Below are 27,225 nucleotides of genomic sequence, written 5' to 3'. Positions count from 1 at the left end.
GTGAAAATTTTTCTGTTGGCTTTCAGTATTTTACATTTGAGGCTCAAACGAGAGCCAAACGATTCTTTATACTTTATACTTGAATTTTTTAGATTTTTAAAATTTTTCTCACTTTTTCGTTTGACTGAATATTTCAATTTACATTATAAACTCATGTAAAATAGCTATTAAAACTTTCCTTTTAGAATTTGAAAATACTAATCAAAACTTTGTTGCTATTTTTTCACAACAAAATTGTCATTTTTCTTGAAAATTTTTCAACCAGGAAAGCTCTCGTTTGTTTTCCAAAAAGTATCAAATTCTCATAGCAGGTTTATTTCAATCTGCAGAAGTTTCAATCAAATTTAATGTCAGTCGAAAAGTCATTTTCTGGTTAATTTTGTAAAATGCAGTTGTAGTCTTATTTCGCCGTTTTCCTTCTGAAACCAGATATTTCAACACAGTGTCTTTTTGGCATCATAAGCTTATTTTTTCAAATTCACATAAGATTCAAATCACGCTCTCTGCTGTTTTTCACAGCATTCTTAATGGTTTGTGCTTTGATTTTTCGGTGAAGTCTCAGTTCACTTATCATCATTGTCAGTTATCATCAAAAGATATCTTAATACATTATTTATTTAGTCTCTATTGTCTCTATTGTTTCAGAAAAAAAAATTCTTTGAGCTGTGCTTACTATTAGCAACACTGTTGGTTTTTTTTTATTTCTGTTGGCGGAAGTCTCAATTTACAGTTATTTCCGATTAGCAGAAATCTCAATGCGTTTTGCCATTTATCTCAGAATCACGAAATCCATTCGAATCCTTGGAAATTTCATATTCAGCAGAAGTCCCAATCTTTAAAGGCTCCTTCAGAAGTCTCAATGAGTTTTAACAAGAGCTTTTAAGCTATCTTGACTATACTAGCAGGAGTTATTTTTGCTGACACAACGGAAGTCTCCATTCAAATTTTTATATTTATTTTTTTCATTTCAAGCAAACTCCAAGAGATCAAAATTATTTTGCCTAACAAAATTTATGCTAATAATTTATATATTTTTAAATTCTGTTTTCAGATCGGAGCATTATAACAATCTGCAGAAGCAAGAAGAGGAAAAACTCCAGAACAACAACAATAACAGCATCCCACGTCAGACTATCCACCAGCAGCAGCAACAACAACTTCTGCAAGGAAGCCCACAGCGTCAGCAACAGTCGCAGCAACAGCAGCACCATCAACATCCGCAACATCAACAGCAACAGCAGCTGCTAGGCCAGCACCACCCGTTGCGAGATAACTCCAACATCCAACAGAAGCAATCTTCGGTTGTGAAAATCGAACTTCTCCGCAACCAACAACCGGAAGCACAACAAGGCGGCGCCAGGTTCATCAAAACCGGAGCCCAATCGCCGGCAGCAGCCTCCACAGCACCGACTCAGCTATCGCCACACACCACCGGTACAACCGGAACAGCCGGCAGTCCATCGACCGTTTCGCACCTGCGATCGATTCGACCATTTCCGGTATCAAGTGCTGCATCGGCATCAAGTTCGAGTAGTAACACCAGTACTACAGTTACAGCAGCTGGTCAGCAGTCTCATTCGGGCGAACGACCCCTCAAGTGTCTGGAAACACTAGCCCAGAAGGCGGGCATCACTTTCGACGAGAAGTACGACCTCCCTACCCCCAGCAACCTGGAGAAGTCACAGAGCCCAGCGCAGGTGGCCCAACAGACGTCGGTGCCCCTGCAGCTGTCCCAGGAACAGTTGCAACAGTTCCAACAGTTTCAGCAGTTCCAACAGGCTTTCACTGCCGGAGCGGCTACTATTCAGGTGAAGCAGGAGTACAATCCTCCTCAGCAGCAGCAGTCCAATGCCAGCGGCGGTATGGATCAGCAGCAACAGCAGCAGCAGCAACAACAGCAGGCCATGGCCACCGGTCAGCAGCTGTCTACGGACTGGCAGCACGGTCGGGTTCAGGTTTTGCAGCAACCCATCCAGAACCAGTATCTGCAGCAGCTGTACGGTTCTCAGCAACTGTTGCTGCACCCCGGTATTGGTGGGCAGCAGCAGATTCAGTTGATAGCGGCTTCGAAACCGTTCCAGGGAACGCCTCAGATGTTAGCCGCTGCTCCCGGTAAACAAGTCATTGGAGCGACCGGAACCGGAAACTTTAGCGGAGCCTACGCTTTACCTACGAGTCAACCGCAAACGTTGCTATTCAGTCCGGTAAGTTCAAAAAATCTTTTGAATAAATTTTGTCGCTTCTAAATCATGTTTTTTCTCCGTTTTCAGGATGTCCAAAAACAGTTGACAGTTGCGGCTGCAGCTGCAGCTGCTGGTGCCGGTCAGAAGGTTCAAGTTCAGAAGATTGGAACGACTAGCATTTCGGCTGCCGGACAGCAACAAAGCGTAGCTACTCTGACCCAGCAACAAGCCGGACAGCAATGCGTTCAGGTTTCTCAAGGAACGATGCCAACGGCTCAGTTGTTGAGTCCTCTGCAACAACAGGGTGCCCAGCAGATGCAGTTCACAGCACCGTGGCAAATTCAGGGAATGGGCCAGATCTGGACGGCTAATGGGCTGCAGCCGCAGTTCTTGGCAGCTAACCCAATCATCTTCCGAGGAACTGGACCAGATGGAAGCAGTAATATGTTTATCCAGCAGAATCCGCAGCAGACCATCCAACAGGCTGCGGCACAACACAATCGTAAGCTCAACCTTTCTTTCTTCCTCAAATACGCGTATTTTTAATTCTTTGTTTTTTTTAGAAACTCTCACACTGCCATGCACCATCCCTCAACAGCCGCAGCAAACGCAACAACAGCAACAGCAGCAGCAGCAACAACAACAGCAGCAACAGCAACAGCAGGCTCAAAACCAGCAGAATCAACAAAATCAACCCAACCAACAGATCAATCAACAACAAAACAATCCAAACCAGCAACAAAATCAGACAAACTCCATCACCACGGTAACTCAACCCCAACAACAAGGTACTCCAACTACGATTCAACAAAAAACTGCCAGCCACCTTGCCCCGAAACAAATACCACGGCCACAAATCCTGCCGCAAGGTGCCTCCCCAATCCGTCCATCGGCTTCAACGCAAACCACTGTTCAGGCTCAGCAAAATCTCTTGGCCAAGGGAGGCAAAATGCGCACCAAACAGCAACCTGTACGCCCTACGGCTCCAGTTCAGATTAAAACTACCGAACTGAATACCACGGCAACTACGGTTGCAGCCCAGGTCAACAAAATGATCCAGCAACAACCCCAGCAAGCTCAGCCGCAGCAAATGCAGCAGGTTGTGGCTACTACTGCCGGTGGAAAGTGAGTTCATTTTATTCCTAAACGATCAATAAAATATTTACAAAACATTTTTCTTTTTTTTTCCAGAATGGTTCTCATGAATGCCGGTGGACAGATCAATTCGTCACCGGTATTGAACATCCAATCCATGGCTACCAACGATAAGCAGCAGCAGCAGCTTCAGCTTCAACAGCACATCAAAAATATACAGCAACAACAGCAACAGGCTCTTTTGCAACAGCAGGTAGTTCTTATTGTGTTCTTCCCCAATCCCAAAACGTTCTAATACCTTGATTTATCCTTCTTACAGACTCTTCAACAGCTGCAACAGTTCCAGCAACAACAACAGCAGCAGCAACAGCAAAATCAACACCAGCAGCAGCAAACCCAGCAACAGCAGATCCACAGCCTGCAGCAGCAGTTCCTTCAACAAAACTCCCAAGCTCAGGCCGGCAACCAGCTGGTAGCAGCTCAAACAGTTGCCGGCACAGGACCCGGCAATGCTACCACAGTCCAAACAGCTCAGCTCGTTCAAGCTACTGCCACCGGAACCCAACAGGGCAACATCCTGCAACAGTTCGTCTTTCAGCAGCCGGGTCAACCGAACCAGACCGGTATCTCGATGATCAACGTTACTTCCGCCGAGTCGATACTGCAACAACAGCAGCAACATCACCAGCAGCAGCAACAGCAACAACAACAGCAAAAGGGAACCACCCAGATGATCATCGCTAACCAACTACCGCAAGGTGTTGACAGAACCAGTGTAGCATCCTCCCAGACGCTACAAATCGAACGTACGATACTCCCAGTCGTCTCGATCGCCGGTATGACTTCTGCTCCACTGGTCGTCTCCAGCAATGGAACCACGATCTCCCCGATGAACCAAACTAGTCAGGCAGGTCAACTTCAACCCGGCAACCAAAATCAGAACTTGCCACCTGGAGCGCAGCACCAGACGTCCCAAATCCTAGTATCGACAATCCCGACGTCCATGCAGCAGCATCAACAGCAGCAACACGTCCAAAACTCGATAGTAGCCATGACTTCCCTCTCGGCTACTCCTCTCTCAGCAGCCGCCATGATGGTCAACTCCGTGACTGCCACTCCAGTTTCCTCAACCGCTGCCACCACCACATCCGTATCCCTCACATCCTCCCCGGTTGTCTCAACCATGGTCGGTTCTCTAACACCAACCTCGGCAACCTCCGCCAAGGAAAGTGCCGATCTCAAAGCTGCCAGCGTTGCCATGCTGCAATTACAGCACCTCTCGACGCCGCAGAAGCAGCTCCAACATCAACAGATGTTAGAAAGTATGAACACTGCTAACGCTGCTGCCGTAGCAGCCGCTACCGCCAATCTGGGATCCCCGGTAGCCGGTGCCGCTTCTCCACTAGCAGTTTCGACCATGTCCCAACACCAACAGTCGAAAACTCCGATGACCCCGACCCATAGTAGTGGACCTGGTACCCCGGTTAGTATGGCGAATTCGGGAACGACGACTCCGCAGTCTTCGACGACTGCTGATCAGCTGAGCAAATCGTTTGGTCATTCGACTCCGACCAAGGCACCGGCTGGGGTTAGTGCCGATACCACCGCCAAGGAAGGACTGGATAGCAGTATGAAGGGTGAGTTACGTGTTTTTATATTGTTGGAAAGTTGATTGTTTTTTGGGTTAGAAGGATGGACCTCGCGCTCAACCTAGCAAGTCATCGTCGATGGTTGTGTTGAAGCTGTCCGGGTTGTAGATTTTCCTACTAATTTCTCTTTATTTGATTGTTTTTAATCTTTACCAAATCTCTGTTTTCTCCTTGCTTGACTTAATCACCCTAGTTCAGATTTTCTAGCCTCTCATATGTCTCATAGGTATTTGCAGCGATACATTTGCCTTTCTTAGCCCGATTTCAATTCCATGAAGTTCACGGTCGAAAACTTTTACAATGGTTTGATTATGTCTGAATTGTTGATCCCTCCGCAGGATTCGACTATTCGAACTAGTCGTCATAGATCCGATTTCCTCGTAGGTTAAGCAACATTTTTGGATCGATCAGCTCGGATTTATGCCCGAACGCTCCACGAAAACTAACCTGTTGACCTTCACTTCCTATGTACACGAAAGTTTTGCTGCAAAGTCTCAAACTGATGCCATTTATACAGATTTGTCAGTAGCAGCGTTTGATAATGTGAACCACGATATCGCCATTGGTAAGCTAGGACGCTTAGGATTCTGCGGACCTTTACTTGGCTGACTCCGTAGTTACTCAACTGGACGTAAATTGACAGTTCGCATTGGAGAAACTCTCTCCAGCCAGTTCTCTGCCTCCTCCGGTGTGTCCCAAGGTAGTCATCTAAGACCGATTATCTTCTCAATCTATTTTAACGATGTACTCTCACTTCCCGACACGGCCCGAAACTTTGTTATGCTGATGATCTTTAACTGTTTTACACCTTGAACGGTCAGGGCGACATTGATTTCCTGCAAAACCAATTCAATCTACTCGCACAGTGGTGCGACATCAACTGCCTGCCTCTGAATCACAGTAAATATGCAGTCATCAGTTTCTCACGAAGACCGCAGCCTTTTTACGCGGAGTACTTCCTAGGAGATGAATCCATTGCGTGGGAGAACCACATTAATGATCTGGGCGTAATACTCGACCGTAAGCTTGAATTCAAAACACAGCCAAACTACGTCGTCGATAAAGCTTCTAGAAGCCTCGAATTTTTATTTCGAATGACCAAGGAATTCGAGGACGTGTACTGCCTGAAGAGCCTGTATTGCAGCACAGTTCGATCCATCCTCGAATACGCGTCAGTTGTCTGATGTGTCTGATACTACCAGAACGGTACCGAGCTTTTTCGTTACGCCCTCAGACACCTAAACTGGCAAGATCCGCTTCATCCGCCAAGCTACGAACATCGATGTCGTCTCATAGACATGGATACTCTTTAAGCCCGAAGAAATGCAACACAAGCATATTTCGTCACCGATCTACTAACGTCGCGATTCGACTGTCCTACGCTTCTGGAAATTATTTCTCTTAGTCTGAGACCCCATGAACTGAGGAACCAGAACCTTCAACTGTATGTTGCCATTCGATTGACGGAGCAAATAGGGCTTTCACCGGTGTGAAAAAGTTCAACCGCTTTTCCAAGCTCTTCGAATTTGACGTATCGAGGGATGTTTTTCGAAGAAAACTTATAAGTCTATGTTAATGTGATCCTTAGAGATCCAGATTGCTCAGTTGTTCACTGGAAACTTCGAAGCGAAGGACGAACCGGCTTTACCTCTGGCCTACAGCACAGCGCATTTTAGGGAGAATTAGGCGTAATGGCCAGGCTCTGCCTTCAAGAACCACCAGACAAAGTACCAATTTGCATGCTTGAACTTTGCTTCGTATGCAGGGCATCTTCAAGGCCGAAACTCGTCAACGGTTACTTGACTTCTTTCAGGATCTTGTTATTGATACCATCGGCCGTTAATTCCATCCCGGACGCTCAAATGCCCGTGATCATTGAAGTATGAAACGCTGAGAGATTTCAGCTTCACTAACAAAACACACCGTAGCGGTCGTGGCTGAAAGGATAGAGCTCTAAGCAGCTTTGCTAATAGACAGCTATACAGAAAGAGAAAACGCGTTCGTTCAACTGAATCAAAGCAATCGAGCAAGATTCCTTTTTATTCAACCAAGGTAAATGAAAAGTTCAGATACCGGTATTGCGATAAGAATTTAATATCTTCTTCAGTGGGCGTTTTCGATTCACACAACACAATAGAGCGTTCATTTTCACACTTCTGTAATTATCCGGTTCGAAGGACCAAATCGTTTTGAGTTCTTGACGAGGCAGACCGTTTCATAATCGGCTGTTCGCCGAAGCTTCCGTTTGATTTCGGAACAGGAGCGTTGTACGACCTTCATGTCAACTTTGTAAATATGTACATCTCTTGATTCTATCAATCAATTGTTTGCCGTTCTCGGTTGTCCAATTATTTTTGTACGCCAATGAGCTCAAAGTTCCGAAAAAATCTTCGATTGGGTGACACTGAGGCAGATTTGTCGGGTTGTGGTTCTTGGGTACAAATGGAACGTTTTATCCGGCCAAAACACGTTTTGGTCATCAGAATGATGTTTGTATAGAAACGGCACAAAATTTTCTTCAAACATTCATTCTGGTACACATCTCGATCGATAGCCAAACCAGACGGCTTGATCCATGGCTTAGAAATACCTCTCTCGGAAGCGGCTATGTACAGCATCACTTTCTGTTCAAACTTATGTTTGAACTTGTATTTAATGTTCGGAGATGTAGAAGAACTATCCTTGTAATAGTATCGATCGTTTCCGGGGATGTGCGTCTTCGAAAAAGGGAAGTAACTTTCATCGTCCAAAACAAAACACTTTCCCGAATATTTTTCTTTATCATCCAGCGGCATTGGGATTTAAGAGTCGAAATCTGCTCCTCAGTGTATTCGATGGCTCTTGTCTTCTTTCGGCACTTAATTCCAACTTTTTTCAATGTCTTGCCAATGTACTGGTGAGAATGATTGAACTTTTTTGACGGCATTCCGTTGGCTTAGTGAATCCGAGCCACTTCTCCTTCCGACTAATCCGGTCAGGTCCGGCTTTTCCGGAATGATATCTGGAGGATGACGTGGAATACACCTCGAAGCTCTGTGGGCTAATCTGAAACAAAACCAAAGTATTGTGACGAGAAGCAGCACAACTAAATGATATCTACAGGGTCCGGCAATTGAACTGCTACATAACTTTAGGAGTGATTATTACGAAGTATAAAAAACCAAGTTAGATGACACCTTGTCACCTTGTTAATATTATGTCTAAGATGTCAGAGGACATTTTTGTTAATATTGTAACCAAGTTTTTTTTAGTAAAAATAGTCCTCGAACCTTAGCGTAGTGCTTTGATCGCCTAGTTCCAGGCTGTGAAACGGTAGAAAGACATATTTCGTGAGTTGTCCAATGAGTGTATGTATTTTTTTTATTTTGGCTCGCTCTTGAAAGATACCTGGAGATCAGAAGTACCCAAGTATAGTATGGTGGGGATCGCCAAGCTACTGTGGCGACACCTACCATGGTGAAGATCATCAAGATGCACCCTGAGAGAATTTCTTGGCGTAGTAACACTAAATTGGCGATAGATTTTAATACACCGGATCAAATCGCCGTCGGATCTTGGAAGATGATCTTTAGGCCCAGCCTTACAAAATCCTAAGATTTCAAGACCTCTCGTTTGAACAGAAGCAAGGGCGGATAGAAAAGGCAAAGGCGCAGCTTACGCGGTCTGCGGATGAAAAATTTGGAGAATATCGTGTTTTTAGCCGATGAATTCGTCACCGTACAGCGGTTCGTGAAAAAACAAAACTACCGATTTTGGTTGCCAGAAAGATAACGAACCTATGCAAACGTATTAAAGGCCACAAGACGACAGAAATTCTGTCTTATTAAAGGTATGGGTCGGAATCGCCCGTACTTTCCTGGTGAAGATCAACCGAACACCCTGAAGAGGTATAGATCAATCAATTTACGTATCGAAAATAGTTCTACGGCATGTCCTCGAACTGTGGACACGTCCCAATTTTGGTCTTGGTTGGTGATTTTTCAGCAGAACTTCGCATTGGCTTACCAAGGAAAGAGGTCCCAATTTTTGTGTGCGATTTTTTTTTCGAGGGTTAATATCGATCAGGAGTGGTCGGGGAGTTCGCCGGACCTGAACCCTATGGACTTGGCTGTCTAGGGTATACAGAAGCCCGAAGTCTACTCTACAAAACATGACGGGTTGGAAGTTCTGAAGCGCCGTCTAGTTGAGTCCTGGGATAAAATACCACAAAAACCACCTGCGGGCTTTTTAGAATACATATGTGCCTTAAGCTTCTGCAGCGAGTGGTTAAGCTCAAGGACAAAAAATCGAAAGGCGCCAATGGATTTTGAAAATATGATCTGTTTTGATGTAAATCGTATTAAATTTGAAAGAAAAAGTTTTTTGTTTTGATCAAATTATTTGTTAGTTGCAATGTAACACTTCAATTGCCGGAACCTGTAAGAAAACACTTACCATTCTATTTCGATTTTCACATATTGGGCACGAAGCAAAACTTGTTCCTGACTGACAAAACAACTTAACTTCGGCAAATAGTTACTTCTTTCTAGATGAATTGTGCCGTTTTGTTTAGCTCAATCCAGGTCAAACTCACCTTGTTACAAGATAAGTTTTACCTTTTTTGGATTTAGGTGAATTGTACTTTTTTATTTAGCTTAATTCAGGTGAACTTCACCTCGCTACGAGGTAAGATTTACCTTTTTTGGATTCACCTTTTTTTTTCGGTGAATTGTACTTTTTTTTTGTCTGCTCGATTCAGGCAAACTTTACCACACTGTGAGGTGAGTTTCACCTCGAAAAGGTAGAAGTTATCTTTTCGGCTTCCACGAGCGTTCAGCTGGCTATTTAGGTAAATTTTACCATTTTATTATTTTCCGTTTACCAGAAATGATAACTTAGGTCGTTTACAATGGTGTTGCGAATCGCAATCCCAACTGCATAGTGAAAAGATCGTATAAAATGTCGTCTGAAGTCAGTTTAAATAGGATGTGATAGAAAGTTTACCATGTTTGTAAATTTTGAAATGATTTTGCTCCCGCGCGGACTTCAATCGAGAAAAATATCGGCATGCTCTCTCTGCAACCAGCCGTGCATCCAGATGATTAAACATCAGATGTAAATTGAGTAATATTGAACAATGAGAGATCTGGAAAATAAATATTACGCTGGCAACGCTTTGAAGGCTATGAGAGCAAAATCTTGCGCTCTTTTCCATTATTCTGATAGGTACGAATAAGGTGTCGGATAGTGCCAAATTGATGTAGTTTTCGTCGTTTTAGAAAGAAATGAAATTTATGTATGCATATTACCACCACTTTAGTAAGTTAATGCTGTTTTTCAACTTTCATACGATTATTCATAATGTAAATGGAAAGCATATCAAAACAGCATAAGAATATAGCTACAAAAATGTTTGCTGGGTTTGGTGCAGTTCATAGAACTGTAAAGTCTGTTTCAAATAGTATCTGGTCGGATAAAATAGATCATTTCTCCGCAAAGAAATAACGCACAACAAAAGTAAAAATGTCATTTTGTAGGGTTTTAATTGCACTTTAAGGAAAAATATACATAAAAATCATTCGTCCGCTTTTCGGATGAATGTTCGAACTTTTTTTGTGATACCACCCATCATTTTCTGCACAGTACTGCTTGTAACCTCATTCGCCATCTTGTTCCACCACTTTTCCATTTGAGCGGGTTTTATCATGGTTCTGCCACATTTCTTCAGTTTGCCCTTAACTATTGCACAATATTTCTCGATGGGACGAAAATCCGGGCAGTTTGGTGGATTGATACTTTTTTCAACAAAATCGATCTTGTTCTTCTTAACGACATCCCGGCGGTAGTGGCAGCTTGCCTGGTCCGGCCAGAACTTCACCGGACCTTTGTGGGACCGAATGAATGGCAAAACCCTCTTCTGGAGACATTCTTCTTTGTAAACATTTCCATTCATTGTGTCCCCAGTGATGAAAATCTTAGTCTTCTTCCCACTACTACAGATCCCTTGCCAAATCATCAACTTACGAGCAAATTTATCTGCGAAAACAAACTTGAATCTACTCGCAACATTCCCTTTTACGCTTCGCAAGGTGACATTTGTTGCCGGGTATTTGTCCAAAATCCATTTTGATGTAGGGGGAAGTCGTCTACTACCGGACACTTAAGGTTTTTAAGCAATAACTTCAAAAATAGATTTTTGTAAATATTGATTCCTCTACTGATTTGAAGAGTATCAATATTATGATCACCTAACTATATTAGAAAAAAATTAATTTACAACATATTCATGCGGTAAGAGAAATCATTTCATGTTAATTTTCACTCATTTCCAAAAGTGTTGTCTATGGCCGGACACTACGAATTACTTCACCAAAGTTGTCACCAATGGCACAAAAACGTAGCAAAATGACTGAATTCACTTGCACAGGTCTTGTGAATATATGTTTTCCAATACTGAACGTTCTATGAAGCCAGTCATAAAAGTTTTTTTGACAAACCAGAATGAAACATTTGTTTCGAAAAAACAAAAGAAAAATTGTCTATGGCCGGACAGCAAAATCTTAAGTTTCTCAGAGGACCAAAATAGTTACGTTATTGAACCCTTATCTTCTGCTCACCATTTGGGGGTGCTATAGAGATGAAAAAATGAATGTTTAAAGTTAAAAACACCTATCATTTTGAATATTTTCTTGTCCGGTCATTGACAACAATTTGGTGTCCGGTCATAGAGAAATCGCACTTTTTTTCATTTTCCTAATATTTCGTTTGAACTTCTGTTTTTTTATCTTATATCTACTGTGGTCGAAAGATAACCAATCAACGATGTCGTTCATGTGCAGTTCAAATTTTACAAGCCGAAAAAACTGACCTCAATACAAATGCAAAGTTTAGGCGATCCTCTCCGTACTACTAGGCAAAAGCTTTAGATGCCTATCATTGGTTTACCTTTTCAGACTGGATTACCATATTTCTAACACCATATCAGGCTACCATTAACTTTATTTTCATGGCGTTAAAACATTATTAGGATATTGTGTTTTCGAAAAATCTATGTTGTCCGGCCATAGGCGATGTCCGGCCATAGACGACTTCCCCCTAAGTTACGTCGTCCATCAAAATGCATCCGTTGTACTTGGTCAACACTTTCTCGTACAACTTCCTTGCCCTGGTTTTGGCAACCAGGTTTTGTTTCAGCGTCTTGTTGGGGTGTTTGCTTGCATGATACGACCGCAAGCCTTCTCGCAAACAAATTCGTCGAGCTGTACTGTGGTTCGTCTTGAACTTTTTCGCCAAGTCACACAAGGAGATTCCAGGACTATTGTGAACTGATCGAATTACCTTTGCTCGCAGCTTCCGGTCATATGTTCCAATTTTAGGCCTGGTTTGTTTTGCTCGATCCACCGTAAGGGTCTCCAGGTAACGTTGCAGCACCGAATTTACAGTCGATTTTGGATATTTCAGGAATTTCGCGATCTTTACCCCTGACCACGTCGGTTTCTCTACGTGAGTGTGCAGAATTTTTTCTCGCCTTTTGCGTTGATGAAATTTCCACCACTAAGTAAACAAACCATCCGGATCAAAACACTGTCAATAGATTTGCGATGTGACAACTAGGGGCGCTGCAGTAAATGAAAAGATGCGACCAGATTCTATGTGAACAGACTTTACAACGCGCTCACGAAACGCTTCTTGTTTTGACGACATTTTGAGCAAAAATGGGCAAAAAAAAACAAACAAAAAATACTGATGAAAAGAGGAGAAGATAAGCTAACACACACATACTCTCATTTTGCGCTGAGCTCGTTTATGTTTGAGTATTGGGGCCTCGAAAAAATTTCAAAATTTTTTCGAGGCTCGTTACTGTTTTGTGCCATAATGACAAAGTGAATCTAGCGTTCAGGAAACCACGTCCTCTCATGGCAATATACGAAAACTTATACTAAGTTCTTTCTAGGATTTTGATGCTTATTGCTGATTTTGATTGCTGCATCCCCAACAATGCAAAGTAAACAGACCTTGCTCCCGATTTAGAGGAGACGACTTCAAATGATTTGGTCCTTCGAACCGGATATTGACAAAGTTTTATGTATGTACGTACGTACGTCTACCCGGGCACGTAAAATTGGAAAAGTTACACACCTAATGAAATGGTAATCTTATTCGATGTAGTTATACTGGTTGAAATAGAATTCGAAGTTTTTCAAAAGGGCCGATAAAAATTGATATAAACCTGATAAATTTCTTCCCAGTCTCCTGTAACAGAAGAAAACAGCTGACTAATGTAAACACCGATTGAACGATATCGGTAGCGGCCCACAAACATTTATCAGATAAGCTAATAAATCGGCCATTCCGCAAACATAACCATACAATAAATAAACTGGAGGAACCGTTATTTATAACCCCTTCCTTCCGCTACCATTCCCATACCGTGCTTTTTTTTGTTTGTTTGTTGTTTGGGTTTACCGGTTGCTCCCACTCACGTGCAAATTAGCGAACGTCATATCATCATCGCCGGCTCGACGACCGACACACGTTTCTAGCCTACTTGTTATCACTAAACTTATGAATGATGATGGTAATTTAAACCAGCAAACGGTTTTTCGAAGTTTTGCATTTCAGCTGAAAGGCTGCTGAGGTGTCGTCTTGACAGATGGTTTGGTGAATCATTGATTGATGGGTACAGTTTCAAAGCGATACCATGCGTCTCCTCTCCTTCCTATTCTGCAAAAAAAAAACTCGAATTGACTTAGTCAGTTGGTTTACCTTACAATTCGGACACGGAACGAAACGAGTCAGTGTCCCTAACGGTATTGCAGCGGCAGCCAAAAACGAGAAAAAGAATATTTAAATTCGCACATCAACTAACACCGCCTTCTGAAGTACCCACCTTCATTTGTGTTGTTCTGACTTTTTTTTGGACCACCCCACACTACAATCAATTTCCGAGCCTCCTTCAGCTTTTCGCGATCGTCTATATTCGCAACTCGTTTGTCGTGGAAGCACACTCGTAGCATTTATTGTCGATTTTAGTACTTGTTAGTACGTACTTGACTATCCAGGAGAGTGTGCGATTCTACACGCTAGAAACTATTAAACCATTTACGATTCAAAAATAACCATTTTTGACCTTTTCCCGGGAAATGTCATTTTATGAGTTCTCCATGAGAAGTCATAAAATGACTTCTAGGGGAGAAGTTCAAATATGGTTACTTTTCAACCGAATGGGATACTGGACGAGAAGTTGAAAAATGGTTATTTTTCAACCTCAGCGCTATGTGGAAACAAAGCGCCATATTTTTTCTTGTGTTTAATGGGATTCTCAAATGAAAAGAAAAGAGATTTTAGATTTTTTGAAGAAATTACTTCTACTTTTAATTAAATACAAAAATTTAATCACATGTCGCTTTTTGTGAACGGAAAAATTTCCTCGGTTGTATCAGATCCGATATCAAATAATAGTTCTTTTTAGGTCCTAAAATGGCCTCAACTTATTGTTCCTGATAGTTTCTACATATCAATTGATCTGGGGCGACCACAATAATTGATTTTCCTAATACATAATTGCTTCCTTTCAGTGACGAACGAACTGAAGCTTGGAACTAAGATAACTGAATTGGTTGTTGTCGAAACTGGATAATTGATTTGCTGTCTTTGGGCTGAATCATTTTTTTCACAATTTTCTTTGTTCTAGAATCTGTTTTACAATTTGACTTTCTTTTCAGCACCTAACACTAGCAGTTTTGAACGTTAACGAATCCCCAGAAAACTGAACATTTCAATAAAGGTTTCCAATGATTTGCTGCGTAACCTGACCGATCAATAAATGTTGCTCTAGTTTTGCTGCAGACGCAACTTTCTGGGGGGAAGAGAAGGGGGGGTACAGGGGGGTTGGGGTGGAGATGGGTTAGGGGTTTTTGGGGGTTGGGCTGATGGGGAAATTGCACATAGCTCGTCATGCTTGGTGATTTTAATCTGTGATTTTCCTTCATACCACACCTACAGGAACGTTCAAAGTTTCGCGTTGATGGTTTTCGACCATTTTCTCGGGAACGTCTTTAATCCAATCTCCATCTGAGACTGTCCACTTGACTTGGCCTGAACCACATGAGCTCTGCTAGCACAGCGTTTAACCCAATTGCTGGCTTATCTAACGCCTCACCGTTTCCCACTGCAGCATTCTCGATGAAAACAAGCATCTCACAGGTTACTGGATCTGCCAGAGGCTCTGATTAACAAAAAAAACTCGCCTTAAAAATCGGACTCTTTTGTTCCCAACCGATCAAATGTGAAGGCAAGTCTGGAAATGCTAAAAGTGAATTAAAAAGATTTTAAAATTAAAACACAAATTCAAGACTCAGAACTTACATTTATTTACCAACCTTCGATCCTAGAAAGTCGATTGTTTTCGCCAATGATAAACCGGATGTAGCTTTTTCATCCGGGCTTTCTCCGCTGTCATTCGGGGTTTCATTATGTACGAATGAAAAGATATCACATCCGGATGAATATTCTCGACTCTCTTTTGCCGGAACAACTACCGGGAGCGTCATTCTAGGCTTCTTCATAGCAATATTTACACCTTCCGAGTAGTGCGGGGACTGGTTACGATGATTTTATTTTTGTTCTGTGACTTCGACGATGAACCGGCAGAGCTTTTCCCGTAATTTTTGGAACTGGAAGCGGAGCTCTCACTTGGCGCACTGAAATAAGTTATATTTTTGTTAGTGGTCAGGTAACTGACTCAGGTTTGATACAAATTAAGAATTTCCTTTAGAAAATATATTACCTTTTAGAAACTCCTCCTTTATGATAAGTCGATTTTCAAGGACAGGTAAACTATACCAATTTAAAGAAAAATAATTGAAGAACGCGTTCGGCTGCACCATCAATTACTTTCAAAATGGCGATTAAAACACCAAATTTTCCAACCATTTTCTGGTTATTACTCGAAAACTGCCAATATGGTTAAATTTGGAACAAGAAAAATTATTGAAAAATAACCATATTGGCAGTTTTTAAGCAAAAGCTTAAAAATGGTTATTTTTGATCCATAAATGGTTAAATAAAAATGAGCGTGTAATAATTTTGTTAGGTCAGTTCACAACTTTTCAAGAAAGGTGATCTCTCAACTTTCTGCTTCGGACTTGAACAAACCTAAAGTTTTATTGAAACTATCAAATTTATGTAAATTTTGCGAGACGCCCAGAAACAGCCGCGTGAGATTGAGCCGGTCACGCTTCAGTGCACATTTGCGCCGAGTGCTAGTGGGTTCTCTAATTTATCCTGAATCATTGCGCGTTTCGGTTCTCTCCGACTAGGTTTTTTTTGTAGGTACTTGGCGCAAATGGCCAGCCGCTTAGATGTGTGCCACTTGTAAGCCAGTCTTAGTTCGCGAAATTAAATTTGCGCGTCTGCTTTGTCACAGTTCATGCAAACAGCAACAGCAATTTAGTACCTACCTTGCTGCTTAGAAGCTTGGACGCGCAACTGAGGCGCGACTCGCGATGAAAATCGAGCGTGTTCGTTTCGTTTTGGACCGACGCTAATTTTTTTTTGAGTTTGAGATCAATCACTCTCACTGACAGTTTGGCAATGACGTTCGAAGTTGATTCAGCTCTGCGCTTAGAGTAGGCTTTGTGTTCTGATTGAAGTAGATGAAAATGTGATTAGTTCTAATGTTTTGTTTCCTCATTTTTTCAGATTTGTCTGCAGCCCCAGCTTCGGCCGATAGTGCAACTGATGCGCAATTAAACGGACCAACGCCGATGGACACTTCGTCCAGTTCCCCATCGTCTCAACAGGCTTCTTCAACGATCCCGGCCTCATCGGCGACGACACCAACTACAGCCAGTAGTCAACAAGCAGCGACACCTGCAGCAACAGCAGCCTCCCATCCGATATCCTCGGAAGATTCATCAGCCGGTGCCGTCAGCACGACAACTACGACGCCACCCCTCACCACCACAACAACGACGGCTCAGATAACGACGACAACCTCCACCAACGCGTCGCTAACGACGACAACGACGTCCCCCAATACCACACCATCATCCCTACCAACTAGCATCCAATGCAGTTCTCCGGCGGCCACCACAATCACAACAGCCACCAGTAACAACGCCAATAACTCATCGGTAACATCCCTCACCTCTTCGGTCCCCAATGGATTACCACCACCCCCCTCGACGACGACAACCACGACGGTGGCCAGCACCCCAGGAGGACTTCCGCCCCCGCAAGGGAAAACCGGAACCGACAAGGGTGGACTGCCGAAGGCGATGATCAAGCCGAACGTGCTGACACACGTGATCGAGGGATTCGTCATTATGGAAGCGGACGAACCGTTTCCGGTCCATTGGCAGCGCTGCGCCGATTGGGACGGGAGCGATGAGCCACCGAGTGAGTATTTATGTTTACTATTAAATTTCATCTGTGTTGTTGTTTCTACTATCAGAAGAGAAAAACAAAATTATATCATTTTGTTTCTATTGAAATGAGTTAATATTCAGCTCTTGTGGGATGTTAAAACACCACAAATTATATCAACAAATCTATACGACCATAGCTAAGTTGGAAAGTTTTCAAGTTGTGAAAGATTGGAGTCGGTACAACAAAATTGACTCTGTCGGATTCTTGAGTCATGATTGTGTTCATGAGTATGCCACGATTTCAACGAAACTGTTAAAGGTTTTGGTTTATCACTGAAGAATAGTATCAGTAGTAAATGAACGAGGTGTAAAAAGAAAAATCACTAATAATTTTTTCCACAAAAGTAACCATCGCCTGTTGAAAAGAAGAAGAGATGAACTGTACAGCCAGTTTCTTCGCCAGAAATGTGAGAGAAATTGGCTGAGATACAACATACTCTCAGAAAATAAAATAAGCCAAAAATCTATCAGTTCAAGAAGAACTTGGCAAGAACAGAAACGACGGAAAACTCTTATGGAAAACTATTAAACGTTAAGTCAACCCAGGAAGTTAAAAGTTGAATCCGTACGTTTTAATGGTGTTGAAACTACAGGGCTGGTAGCGAGTCACTTTTTAGTGACTTGGTCACTTTTTTCGGGTCAGTCACTAAAAAGTCACTTTTTTCATCATTTGGTCACTAAAGTCACTATTTTCCGAAAAATGGTCACTTTTATCACCAAAAGTCACTTTTTTCACCGAAAATATACCAATGAAAGAGTAATTTGAATTGCGCGTGTTAATATTGACGGTAGTAACGGTAAATTACTTGATCAGTCATTTAGATTTTTTTTTCGCCTCCGGCGGAATTTCGGCATAAATCACCCTTGGCTTGAGACATTTCGATCTACGACATTATTTGACGTTCGTGAATTGAAACTAACTTTGATTGTAGATTTTAATTTGTTCAATCAATTTTTGGTATTGGAACTCAAAACTTGATATACAAAAACCCTATTTCGTCTTTAGAATAGGTTTTTTTTTAAGAAGTGTAACTAAGATTGAGATTGAAACGAACCATTTTTTTTTTATTAAATTAATCTTTTAATGTCATAACAAATGTTATGTTGATATGAAATATTCTTTAAAAAAACAATTTCATACTCAATTTTATTTCGTGTTTTTTGTTCTTCTAAATACTTAAAAAAGGGTTTTAAAAATTTACACAAGGCCACAAAATTTAGATTTTTCTTAGGGGCAATGAATTTAAACGATAATATCAAGTAATTTGGGTTCCCCGAATCTAAATACGTATGCAATATTTCTATCAGCTTTTGTTATTGAAATGACTTTTGAAAATAATTATTCAAACGCCACAAAAAAAAAAGACTTGAAAATAATTAAAAATCTTTAGAGAAGTTTCTGCACTTTTTTTTAACAAAAACTCAAATCAAAATCATTGAATCAATTTATGAGTTTTAAATAGAATCAGGTTTTTTTACAATTTCTGCTGTGATGTCAAAAATACTTGTAATGACAAATTTCCATAATCAGTTATCTATCAATGTTTGATTTTACTAGTAATAAACTCTTTATCACCAAAACTAAATGTGTTCGGCCGAATTTGACAAAATTTCTAGTTAAGAACACTATTTACCAAATCAATAATTTAAAAAATAAGCACCAAAATGGTTATAGTGAAACATGTTATTGAAAAAACTCTTCCTGAAATGTTTTTAAAAACTAATCTTTTTTATTTCCATATTGTTTTTCAAATTTCAAATAAATTTACCGAATTTTACTGTACAGTTTTTTTTTTAAATTTTCTAATCAACTTGCCGAATTTTTTTTAATCAAACTTTTTAAATTTTAAAGACATATTTTTAAATATTGTTTCCTTGTTTTTAAATTCTGAATTTTCGTGTTCTTCAACCATAAGCCTTTAACTCCCAATTTTTAATAATAAAACATAATTTCAACCTTCTGTTCTTTCAGGACCCAATATTTTAATCAAAAGAGACAAAATACTCAGAGCTTGTAATTTAAAGCTTAAAAACCTGCGATTGAAAATTTAAAAACTTTTTATTAATATTTTTTATATGAAATCATGTTTTTTGGATCGATCATGATTTTTTAAATTATTCTAAAAAGTTTGAAAAATTGTTCTAAGTAGCAACTTTAAAAATAAATTTTAATACGCAATGTTAACTAAATTTGTACTTGATTTGTGCTTTCAATATTAATAACAAAAGTTTTGAACTCATTATTTTGAATTTTTCATCAGTTTTAATCATTCACGTAATTACTCATTTTCTAACATTTCTGTGTCAATGTAGTTGAACATGAAGTTATTATTTAAGCTTCAAAAATGACATTTTGATAACTGGAGGATTTTACTTAATTAAAGGTTTTATGCCTGGCTTATATAACTGGCACTTTTTAAAATAATCATAAATATATTCTTCTTTTTATCAAATTAAATTAAACCATCGAACATTGAATAAATTCTGTTCAAAATTCATTTCTTATTCAGTAATCGGTAATTCACATTTTAAATCGTGATTAAATATTTTTTGTTCAAATTAAAAAATTACAGCTGAATTTCTCACTAAACTTCCAGTTGAAAATGAGGAAAAGAATTCCAAATTTAGATGAATAAAAATAAACAATTATTATCATTTTCCTAACATCTATTCATGGTAAGTTTTGTACAAGATTGGACATTTATGTTAGAATTCAGATTTTTTTTAATTTTAAATTGGCTAAGAAATTCTTTTGAAACTAATTTATTTCTTACTTTCTTGACTTATCGAAAATTTGAAACATTTATTGTAATATGTTTCCAAAATTTAGTTTATCAGTCCCCCCTGGACGGGTCCTTCGCACGGGCCTGTTTTGGTTACATTTTTTGTACTTCAAAGTTACTTTTTTCGTTCTACATAGTCACTATTTGGTCACTTTTTTCGGTCCTCAAAGTCACTATTTGGTCACTTTTTTTCAAATTTTGGTCACTAAAGTCCCTACTTTTTCATTGTCAAACCGCTACCAGCCCTGAAACTACAAACGAATTGGAAATTGCGGAAATATTTTGTTGATAGTATAGCTGCAGGCAGGCTTATTCGAATCTCTTGATTTTGGCTCTGTTTTTATCATCTCCTTGTCAAGCGCCTGGGAGAAATATGGTTTCTCATACCTAAAACGATCAAGCAGCCCATATTTTGTTGAAGAGCATTTCAATCACGCAGTCACCCGATCTCATTCTCGCTAGGAGAAATTTTCTTTAGCTTCTCAGTAACTGGCTGAGAAATCAACGATCGCAATTCATTTCACTGATCACACGTAGCACTGGTTAAGTGTTTTCGAAGTCACATACCAACAGTGCTCTGTCAGTAGAAGAGTGATCATTCGTTAGAGAAGAAATTTCTCCCCGCTCTCTAAGCAGTAGAGGATAAATTGCTCCTTAAAAATTAACTCACAATTATTCGGAGCGAAAAAGTTCACTGTCTCCTTTTGATCAAGATGAGCAAAATGAAGCCTGGCTGCAGGTTCAAATATCAGCTGAGGACAAATAGATTACAATGATCGAAACTCCTTTGAAGCTTCTTCGAAAGCGTCACTTTTCAAGAATTTTTTGAAATAGTAAAAAAAACCTGAAATCTACAGCGGGCATCGACAATGTATCACTAAGAGTTTTCAAGGACTCTTTAACAATACTTGCAAATCTATTTTTCTAAATTATAAACACTAGTCTGCAATTAGGTACAATGCCAAATATATGAAAATTTTCAACAGTGGTTCCTGTACCAAAACAGCCCAATGCACGTGAATCAACCTTATTCAGGCCTATTAACATGTTAGAGTTATAAGAAAAGGTACTGGAGTTAGCAGTAAAACGGCAATTGCTACAGTTCATTGAATCGGAAAATATTTTGATTGAGGGACAATCTGGATTCAGGAAACAACATTCAACGGAAGTGGCGGGTTAGTTCGATACTTCGAAAATGGAAAGAAATAGTCGAAAATGGGAATTACACAATTGCCGTTTTCCTTGACTTCAAGAGAGCGTTTGGAACGATTGATCGACTAAAACTGTTGGATGTGTTAGCAAGAATTGGATTAAGCAGCAAGGTCTTAAACTGGTTCAAAAGTTTCTTGGAAAATATAATTCAGCGGACAAAGTTTGGCTCTTTTTACTCTCTTTACAAAGAAAATAAGTTGGGTGTCCCTCATGGAAGTGTCCTGGGATCAATTCTATTTATTTTATACATCAACGACTTGACAATATGCCTACAACATGGTCACCTGAAACTGTTTGCTGATGATTCAGTGTCTTATTGGACTGGTGAAAATTTAGAACTCATAATGCATGAGGCAAATGCTGATCTGGAAAACATTACCGAGTTTCTGAAACAAAGAAAATCATGTCTAAATCTCGATAAAACAAACTGGATGATGATAGGCAACAGCAAAATTTTGAATTGCCCAAGTCTGCTAATTGGCGGATGTGTGATCGAAAGAGTGCAAGTCGATGATAAGCTAAACTTCATAGAGCATGTGGATTATACAATCAAAAAATCCCAAAAAATATGGTAAAATTTATTTTAAATTAAAGAATTATATATATTAATTTTAATTCTTTTAATTTTTTTTTTGCGATTATTGGTTTTCACTTTCGATTCTAGGACTTTTCTTTGGGCAATGAGATTGTCTTTAGATTTTGAATATAGATTTTTGTTTCTGAATTTTTGTTTCTGAATTTTTGTATGTTGTCTAGATTTTTTATGTTTTGATCACTTATTTGTGAAGTTTGTTCGAAAATTTTGTATAAGGAATTCTGTTGCTCGATTTCTCGTTTCGATGTTTATTTTTTGAGAAAGGCTTTAAAATTTCTAATATAAGTTTTTTTGTACAGAGTTTGTCTTAAATTTTTTTCTCTTTGATTTTATAATTTCATTGGGAAAAGGTTTACCGTTTTCAAAATTCGGATGTTCACTTTTCAAAACCGCAACTGATTGAAAAATTATTTCGAAAGTTTAAAAATTTCAATCAAAAATACTGAATTTTTTATTTAAATTGGATATACATGATCAAAAATTAAAATAATCGAAATCAGATATTTAAACGAATCTCCAAATAGATATCTCAGCTGTCGTTTGTAAATTCGTAGCGAAGGATTCGAAAATTGTTAATTTAAATCTGAATTGAAATTTATTAATGGAAGTTGAAACTTTGAAATTGAGAATTGGGAATCCGTATTTTAGAATTGAGAAACGAGTAAACAAAGTTAGAAAACGGCAATTCTAAATCCAGAAGCAAACGTCATCAATCTAGAATTTAGAATCAAGAATATAAAATTGAGATTCACGTAATTAAAATTCAGATTTCAGGATAAATTAAGGAAAGTAATGAAAAAAATGAAGAAAAAAATCAATAAAATGTGTAGTATCGAGAATTCAGATCGAATAATTAAGAATAAAGAACATATAAAAAAAATCCATTTAAAATAAAGCATTCAGGATAAAGAAAAGTTTATCTAGGAAAAGTAATTCAGAATATAAAAGCTAGTCGAGAATATAATCGAACCGAGAGAATCCTATATAAAGAATTTTGGAATAAAAAATCGAATCAAGAGAATCCAAAATAAAGAATGTGGAATAGAGAGCAACGAAAAGAGAATTGGGAATAGAAAATCGGGAATAGAGAATTGAGATTAGAGGATCGGTAAGCATAAAAAATTGAGAATATAAAATAAGAAACTCCAAAACAGAAATTCGAGGTCAGATAATCGAAAACAGAGAAACGAGACTAGAAAATCGAGAAAAGAATATGGAAGTAGTGAATCGAGAATAGATCATTAAAGATCATCGAGAGAATAGAGAAACGAGAATCAAGGATAATAATAAAAATTGAGGAAAGGAACCCCAAAAAAGGGAAAAAGAAAGTGCAGACCCGAGATTAGAAAATAATCGAGTTGCCAGAATCAAGAAAAGGGGAAAAGTTGAGAGAAAATAGTAAAGAATAAAGAGTGAAGAGTAAAGCGTAAAAAGTATATAGTAAGGAGCAAAAAGTAAAGATTAAACAGTAAATAGTAAAGAGTAAATAGTAAAGTGTAAATAGTTAAGAGTCAAGAGTCAAGAGTCAAGAGTCAAGAGTCAAGAGTCAAGAGTCTAGAGTCAAGAGTCTAGAGTCTAGAGTCTAGAGTCTAGAGTCTAGAGTCTAGAGTCTATAGTCTAGAGTCTAGAGTCTAGAGTCTAGAATCTAGAGTCAAGAATCAAGAGTCAAGAGTAAGGAGTAAATAGTAAAGAGCAAAGAGTAAAGAGTAAAGAGTTAAGAGTCGAGAGTCAAAAGCCAAGAGTCAAGAGTCAAGAGTCAAGAGCCAAGAGTCAAGAGTCAAGAGTCAAGAGTAAGGAGTAAAGAGTAAAGAATAAAGAGTAAAGAGTAAAGAGTCAAGATTCAAGAGTCAAGAGTCCAGAGTCAAGAGTCAAGGGTCGAGAGTCAAGAGTCAAGAATCTAGAGTCTAGAAACTACAGTCAAGAATCAAGAGTCAAGAGTAAAGAGTAAAGAGTCAAGAGTCAAGAGTCTAGAGTCTAGAGTCTAGAGTCTAGAAACTAGAGTTAAGAATCAAGAGTCAAGAGTAAGGAGTAAAGAGTAAAGAGTTAAGAGTCGAGAGTCAAAAGCCAAGAGTCAAGAGTCAAGAGTCAAGAGCCAAGAGTCAAGAGTAAGGAGTAAAGAATAAAGATTAAAGAGTAAAGAGTAAAGAGTTAAGAGTCAAGATTCAAGAGTCAAGAGTCAAGGGTCAAGAATCAAGAGTCAAGAGTCTAGAGTCAAGAAACTAGAGTCAAGAGTCAATAGTCAAGAGTAAAGAGTAAAGAGTCAAGAGTCAAGAGTCTAGAGTCTAGAGTCTAGAAACTAGAGTTAAGAATCAAGAGTCAAGAGTAAGGAGTAAAGAGTCAAGAGTCAAGAGTCAAGAGTCAAAAGTCAAGAGTCTAGAGTCTAGAGTCTAGAGTCTAGAGTCTAGAGTCTAGAGTCTAGAGTCTAGAGTCTAAGGTCTAGAGTCTAGAATCTAGAGTCTAGAGTCTAGAGTCTAGAGTCTAGAGTCTAGAGTCTAGAATCAAGAATCAAGAGTCAACAGTAAGGAGTAAAGAGCAAAGATGAACGAGTAAAGAGTCAAGAATAAACAGTAAAGAGCAAAAATAAATAGTTAGGAGTAGAGAAATCGAACAATGGAAAATAAATGATTATGAATGATAAATAAATTTATTATGAAAATGATGAATGATTTACTTTCAAGTTCTGATAGTTTTCTTAGTTCTGATTTTAGAACTCACGTAGTTCTTAATATTTATGTTCCTATATTTTGTTTTTGAATGGGATTTGATTTTCGATAAGAGGTCGTTTTATCCTCTCAAATTTTGTTTTGGTAAAAATCTTGATTTTAGATTTCTTTTCCGTTAATCTTACAATGTGGAAAAGTAAATAAAAAAAATACTCCGGTTTTTTCTCTGTTTTTGTAATTTACTCGCTGCTTGTATTAGCTTACTAATTTTCTTTTTCCCTCCCTTCCTTTCACAGAAAAACGAGCCACCAACGAATCCAACTCGCCCATCTCCGGCAACAATGCCCAGCAACAGCAGCAACCGTCATCCCTCACCGGAAGCAGTCCGGCCGGAACCCAAGAGACTGGAAACTGTGAGATCTGTGGCAAACCGGAACTCCGGAGCAAGATGAAGCGGAAACGTTTCTGCAGCGTGGATTGCGCCCGGGCGGCCAAACAAAACTCAACCGATCATCCTGCAACGGGTGCACCGGGGCAAAACGGAACCAGTCTACCGGATGGAGCTTCGACCGGCAATGGACATCCATCGGTTACGACCACTTCCGGTATGATTAACCCTGTGGCTCCGTCCAATATCAAAATGGAACGGCTTGAAGGGATGGATCAACAGCAGCAGCAATCCGTCCACGGCACTCCGATGGAGGTTGGAACTGTGGCTCCGGTGGCCCAGGTCATTGCAGCTGCAGCAGCCGCAGCCGCCGCTGCTGGAGAAGATCAACCGATCATCATGAAGTGGTCGGTGGACGATGTGTGCAACTTCATCAAGAATCTGCCCGGCTGCAGCGACTATGCTGAGGAATTCGCCATGCAGGAAATCGACGGCCAGGCACTGCTTTTGCTCAAGGAAAACCACCTGGTCAATGCCATGGGCATGAAGCTAGGACCGGCCTTGAAAATCGTTGCCAAGATCCACTCAATGATTGCCACCGTCAGCCCGTCCGAGGTGCCCCAATCATAAGCTACTGGCATTTTTCAAAAATTAGTTATTTTTTCCTGAATCCTAACCGGGAGCTGCTGTTAAGACAAAAGTGTAAATCCCAATGACTATTAGTTGAATTTCATTCTATGTGGTTTAAGTTCCCTCACTTTCCTTGAACGCTGATTATCTTGCGGTATGATATTGAACTTTTAGAATAGATCGGTTCCAATCCGAACCCTACAGACTGTATATTAAAGATATTGTTTCCTGTTTTCTATCAGACTGTACAATGTACTAGTTGTAAATATGTTTTCTCCATTGTTTATACGTTATATCTATAACTTTTATTTCTTTCATACAATCTCGCTGAACGTTAAAATGTATTTCAACGATAAGGAATATTTCTTGTACATTTCAAACCATCTCATATTCGACTAATTTATTCTAATTTAGCACAAAAGATTTGTTTAAAACTGCACTCGAAACCTAGTGATTGTAAGCAAATATGTCTGTAAATATAATAAACATTAGATTTCTTTCCTTCATCCAGTAGTAGCTTCAAAAGTTACTTTTACTAAACAAAACATTATCATTGAAAACAAACAATTTAAATAGTTGCTATAGAATTCTCTTTTGAACATTGAAAAGTATCATATATGAAGACAGATGTAAACTGTGAAGAGTAAGAAAAAACATAACTTTGCCAAAATTCGTCTGCTCCCCGAAAAGATAGAAAACGTTGTGATTTAAAAAAAAATTAAAACTCGTTCAGATATCTCCAACTTTTGGAACACATAACGGCAAGGTAGAAGGAAGCCTGTGCACAACAAAAGAGAAAAATCTTAAATTAAGATCCTTAGCGTACGTTCGATCTATAAGCAGAAAAAAATTATAATAGCCTTTAAGTGAACAGCAAACGAAATACTTTACTATTCAGTAGTGGTTAGAGCAAACTGATTCGGAAGCGTAACCCGAAGGAAAATAAAACTGGAAAATTGAAAATAAAAACGCTGGTGTTGATTACTTTCTGAGAAAAGATACGGAAAATACTTTATCGGGACGATTTTTTCTTGTACATACTGTCGATTAAAGTCAAAATCTTTTGGATCCTCCATGTTGAATCTCAACAGGGTGTCACTTCGGAAAGTTCAGAGGTCATTCTTTTATTCAGAGGACAGGCGTGTATAGATGGGTCGATTTGTCCGTTTCGAATGCGTTTCCATTTTCTATTGATTTCTGTTGATGTTGATCGGTCCTCAGAACGTAGATGCAAGAAATTCTGCTGTTGGTTGGCTGATTCCTTCTTTTTTACTGATGCCACAATATGGGTGGTTTTTTATTTGCATTTACTGCATAAAATTGACGTTTAACAGTTTTTTTTTAAATATGAGCCTATTTTTTGACCATCTGTTATAAGCTATATTTGTTGCAAAACTGTCAGTTTTATAAGGAATATAAGTTTTTTTTTTCGAAGATTATGAAAATCAGAACCCCAATTAAAAAAAACTCTGAAAGCAGACATTTGGACGATTCCAAAATAGTAATGTTTATTATTAATTTAATTTAATTAATTTTATTAGAGAGGCAATGTTCATAGAAATCGGTTCAATAGTTTTTATTTATAACTAAAACAGTAATCCGGGTCTAAATGACCCT

At 39.2% G+C, this 27,225-nt stretch overlaps 1 protein-coding gene and 1 long non-coding RNA gene across 3 annotated transcripts; one reads left to right on the top strand and one right to left on the bottom strand.

Moving 5' to 3' along the window:
• The first annotated feature begins 259 nt into the window (after positions 1-259).
• On the top strand, positions 260-26,556 carry LOC129752474 (polyhomeotic-proximal chromatin protein-like). Its single transcript, XM_055748250.1, has 7 exons — positions 260-2,204; positions 2,271-2,685; positions 2,747-3,308; positions 3,375-3,531; positions 3,598-4,915; positions 16,610-17,308; positions 24,887-26,556. Exons 1-7 carry the CDS (start codon positions 1,014-1,016, stop codon positions 25,606-25,608), a joined length of 5,064 nt encoding a protein of 1,687 aa, XP_055604225.1. The 5' UTR covers positions 260-1,013; the 3' UTR covers positions 25,609-26,556.
• LOC129752475 (uncharacterized) lies at positions 14,396-17,278 on the bottom strand. 2 transcript variants are annotated; one of them, XR_008738882.1, is made up of 3 exons: positions 16,369-17,278; positions 15,289-15,609; positions 14,396-15,215 (listed from the first exon to the last, which is right to left on the bottom strand). It is a non-coding gene; the product is annotated as an uncharacterized LOC129752475 (long non-coding RNA). The 2 variants fall into 2 exon arrangements; XR_008738883.1 differs by lacking the exon at positions 16,369-17,278 and adding an exon at positions 15,696-15,788.
• Positions 26,557-27,225: the final 669 nt, after the last annotated feature.

The sequence above is a fragment of the Uranotaenia lowii genome, chromosome 3 (assembly GCF_029784155.1).
Source record: "Uranotaenia lowii strain MFRU-FL chromosome 3, ASM2978415v1, whole genome shotgun sequence".
Lineage (NCBI taxonomy): Eukaryota > Metazoa > Arthropoda > Insecta > Diptera > Culicidae > Uranotaenia > Uranotaenia lowii.
This window is presented reverse-complemented; position numbering and strand designations above follow the sequence as displayed.

Bases quoted from the DNA above. Each gene is read 5' to 3' on its own strand.
- LOC129752474 (XM_055748250.1), top strand. From the start codon at position 1,014: ATGCTAATAATTTATATATTTTTAAATTCTGTTTTCAGATCGGAGCAT. The intron at 2,205-2,270 runs GTAAGTTCAAAA...CTCCGTTTTCAG, and splicing joins AAACGTTGCTATTCAGTCCG to GATGTCCAAAAACAGTTGAC. The intron at 17,309-24,886 runs GTGAGTATTTAT...TTCCTTTCACAG, and splicing joins CGGGAGCGATGAGCCACCGA to AAAAACGAGCCACCAACGAA.